Source organism: Protobothrops mucrosquamatus, unplaced genomic scaffold (genome assembly GCF_001527695.2).
Source record: "Protobothrops mucrosquamatus isolate PMUCROS unplaced genomic scaffold, P.Mucros_1.0 scaffold5362, whole genome shotgun sequence".
Lineage (NCBI taxonomy): Eukaryota > Metazoa > Chordata > Lepidosauria > Squamata > Viperidae > Protobothrops > Protobothrops mucrosquamatus.
Window position 1 is genome coordinate 7,529 of NW_015391224.1, and position 3,860 is coordinate 11,388.

Consider the following 3,860-nt stretch of genomic DNA (forward strand, 5'->3'; position numbering starts at 1 on the left):
TTTTAAAGTTTAAGTTGTTTAAGTTTAAATTGTTTAAGTAAGTTGTTTAAGTTTAAGTTTAAGTAAGTTTAGTAATTAATGGGACTGTGAGGCATGGCTGTAAAAATGGAGCCGGGCTGCCAAGTGCTCGGAGTGCTGTCATGTGACTGCTTGCGGGAAGTGCGACTGTCAGAACTTCAAATCCGGGTCTTAAGTTCTTCTTTTTTTTCCCCGGATTGCTCGTAACTTGAAGTGGTCCCTAAGCCCACCCGTCGTAAGTCGAGGATTATCTGTGTCCCATACCTCATCCTCTAACTGTATTTCAACTCATTAGACTGAATTCTGTATTCTTCACCAATTCTGTATTCTTAACCATTCTTAACCACTGACCTTTTGAAGAGACTGGACAGCTATTTGTCCGGAATGTATCTCCTGCTCAAGAATGGGGTTGGACTAGAAGACCTCTAAGGTCCCTCCCAACTCTCCTGTTATTCCATTCAATTGGAGAGAATATATGTAGCTCACAGATGAACTGGGGAGTCCTTGGTTCTCTCTGAACTGGGCATATATTTTGTAATTCTGGTGCTATATTGTCCTTCCTAAACACAGGAAGCTTAATAACTTTAAAATATGTGGACTTCAACTCCCAGAAATACCCAGCCACCATGCGTGGACTTCAACTCCCAGAATTCCCCAGCCAGCCTGCATGGATTTCAATTCCCTGAGCTGGCTGGGGAATTCTGAAAGTCGAAGTTCACGCATGGTGGACTGCAACTCCCAGGATTCTCTGGGGTCCACCAAGCTGGCTGAGGAATTCTGGGAGTTGAAGTCCACAAGTCATAAAAGGGCCAAGTTTGAAGACTCCTGACATGATGTGAGGGGGAAATAATGCTAACTCAGAAAGAGCTAAACTGGTGTTTCTCAACCTCGGCCATTTTAGAGGTGTGGACTTCAACTCCCAGAATTCCTCAGCCAGGCATGCTGGCTGAGGAACTCTGGGAGTTGAAGTCCACAAGTCATAAAAGGGCCAAGTTTGAAAACCCCTGACATAATGTGAGGGGGAAATAAGGCTAACTCAGAAAGAGCTAAACTGTGTTTCTCAAGCTCGGCCATTTTAAGAGGTGCCTCAGCCAACATGTCTGGCTGAGGAACTCTGGGAGTTGAAGTCCACAAGTAATAAAAGGGCCAAGTTTGAAGACCCCTGACCTAATGTGAGGGGGAAATAATGCTAACTCAGAAAGAGCTAAATTGGTGTTTCTCAACCTCGGCCATTTTAAGAGGTCTGGACTTCAACTCCCAGAATTCCTCAGCCAGCGTGCCTGGCTGAGGAACTCTGGGAGTTGAAGTCCACACGTCATAAAAGGGCCAAGTTTGAAGGCCCCTGCCCTAGAAGATTCTTCCTATGTGATCCTGAGAAATTAAAAGCCATTTTTCCTCTTTGTAGTTGTTTGATCGGGAGCTTTGCGTCCGCCAGCTGAGATATTCCGGGATGATGGAAACCATCCGGATCCGCAGGGCGGGCTATCCAATCCGGTATACTTTTGTGGAATTTGTCGACAGATACCGAGTTCTGATGCCGGGGGTCAAACCCGCCTACAAGCAGGTAGAGATGGATAATCCTATTTAAACCACACACAAAAACCCACCATTCCTTGCCAGCCACTTCTGTTGCTAAGCGAGACATTCGTTAAGTGAATTTCGCTCCATTTTCTTGCCACGTCTGTTAAGCGAATCCCTGCAGTTGTTAAGTTAGCAACCCGGTTGTTAAGTGAATCTGGCTTCCCCATTGACTTGGCTTGTCAGAAGGTCGCCAAAGGGAGATCACGTAACTCCCCCGGGACATTGCGACCGTCATAAATATGAGTCAGTTGTCCGAATTTTGATCACGTGATGCTGCAACGGTCGTAAGTGTGAAAAACGGTCATCAGTCCCTTTTTCCAGTACCGCTGAAACGTCAAACGGTCACTAAGCGAACCGTTGTAAGTTGAGGACTTCCCGTATCTTCAAGAGTCACCCTGTAAGTGCTCTTAATTACCTAGATAAAATACAAGTAGCCCTCGGCTTGCGACTCTAATTGAGATAGCAATTAAGCGATTGTAAGTCGGGCTGGCTGTTAAGCAGGACATCCCACGCCTGCTTTTACGACCTTTTCTCGTGGCTGTCGTTAAACAGATGGCATCTTTCGTGAAGCAAATCCACGATTCGCTGTGTGTGCAGCTTTTTGGCTTTCTGTATTCCTGTCAGAAGCACCTCCAAATTATATTTGAATGGAATGAGCAAATTAAATAGGTATAAATAGGACACTGAAATGTAAAGTGCAGTGAGTCCTCAACTTACAGCACTGGAATTTTTTAAGAAGAGACTGGACAGCCAATTGTCTGAAATGGTATAGGGTTTCCTGCCTGAGCAGGGGGTTGGACCAGATGACCTCCAAGGTCCCTTTCAACTTTATTACATATTATTATTATTATTATTATTATTATTATTATTATTATTATTATTATTATTATTATTATTATTATTATTATTATTATTATTATTATTATTATTATTATTATTATCACTTAACAGCCGTGTGACTAATTTAATGACTGCATTGATTCACTTAATAGAGGTGGAAAGAAAAGTCGTAAAATGGGGCTATCCTCATTTAAGAAATGTCTCACTTAACAACGTAAGTTTTCGGCTCCATTGTGGTCGTGAGCCGAGGACTCCCTGTACTGTATCATATCCATAATTGTGTTTATTTTCCTTTTTAAGATTGTCTCTTGGCCTTTCTTTTCGTTTTTGCTTCTTGCCCTCAACCCAGCTTTCTGTAATCAAGAGGACTAGCAACTTGGCTTTCGTTCTTCCAGAAGTAAACACCGTGTTTAATGATCAAAATATTGCTCAAAAGGCAGCTCCATGACCACCGGGGGAAGCCAGATTCGCTTAACGTTCATGTGATTCACTTAATGTCGTCTGTGATTTGCTTAACCACAGTGGCAAAATAGTCATAAAATGGGTGCGATTCACTTAACACCCCCCCCCCGCTTTGCTTAGCAACAGAAATTCTAGCCCATGCTGAGGTTGTAAGTTTGAGGACTACTGGCACGTTCATAGACTTGTACTGTTGGAAGGGACCTCAGTGGTCATCTAGTCAACCCCCACCCCGCCACTTGGTGCAAGCTTTGAAATCTGTTCTCACTCATTTCTTCCAGGGGGATCTGCATGGAACCTGTCAGCGCATCGCTGAAGCTGTCCTGGGCAGAGATGATGACTGGCAGATTGGCAAGACCAAAATCTTCCTAAAGGTACGGTGGCCGATTATTTCAAAATAAGATCAGATTTCAGGAAGCAGGAAAAAAGAGAAGCGGTGCCCACTGAATAACAGAGTTGGAAGGGACCTTGGAGGTCATCTATCTAGTTCAACCCCCCGTTCAGGCAGGAAACCCTATACCATTCTAGACAAATGGCTGTCCAGTCTCTTCTTAAAAACTTCCAGTGTTGGAGCATTCACCACTTCTGGAGGCAAGTTGTTCCACTGGCTAGAATAGAATAGAATAGAATAGAATAGAATAGAATAGAATAGAATAGAATGGAATGGAATGGAATGGAATGGAATGGAATGGAATGGAATTACAGGATGGAATAGAATAGAATAGAATAGAATAGAATAGAATAGAATAGAATAGAATAGAATAGAATAGAATAGAATTACAGGATGGAATAGAATAGAATAGAATAGAATAGAATAGAATAGAATAGAATAGAATAGAATAGAATAGAATAGAATTACAGGATGGAATAGAATAGAATAGAATAGAATAGAATAGAATTACAGGATGGAATAGAATAGAATAGAATAGAATAGAATAGAATAGAATAGAATAGAATAGAAT

The 3,860-nt window shown here is 42.2% G+C and overlaps 1 protein-coding gene across 1 annotated transcript in view; it reads left to right on the forward strand.

Moving 5' to 3' along the window:
* MYO7A (myosin VIIA) overlaps positions 1-3,860 on the forward strand; it is a gene marked incomplete at its 5' end in the record, with an annotated part of 76,103 nt that overhangs the window by 6,485 nt on the left and 65,758 nt on the right. The window contains 2 exons of the mRNA XM_029286838.1: positions 1,424-1,582; positions 3,180-3,272. Of these exons, the coding sequence (XP_029142671.1) occupies positions 1,424-1,582; positions 3,180-3,272 (252 nt within the window). The remainder of the gene's footprint in view (positions 1-1,423; positions 1,583-3,179; positions 3,273-3,860) is intronic.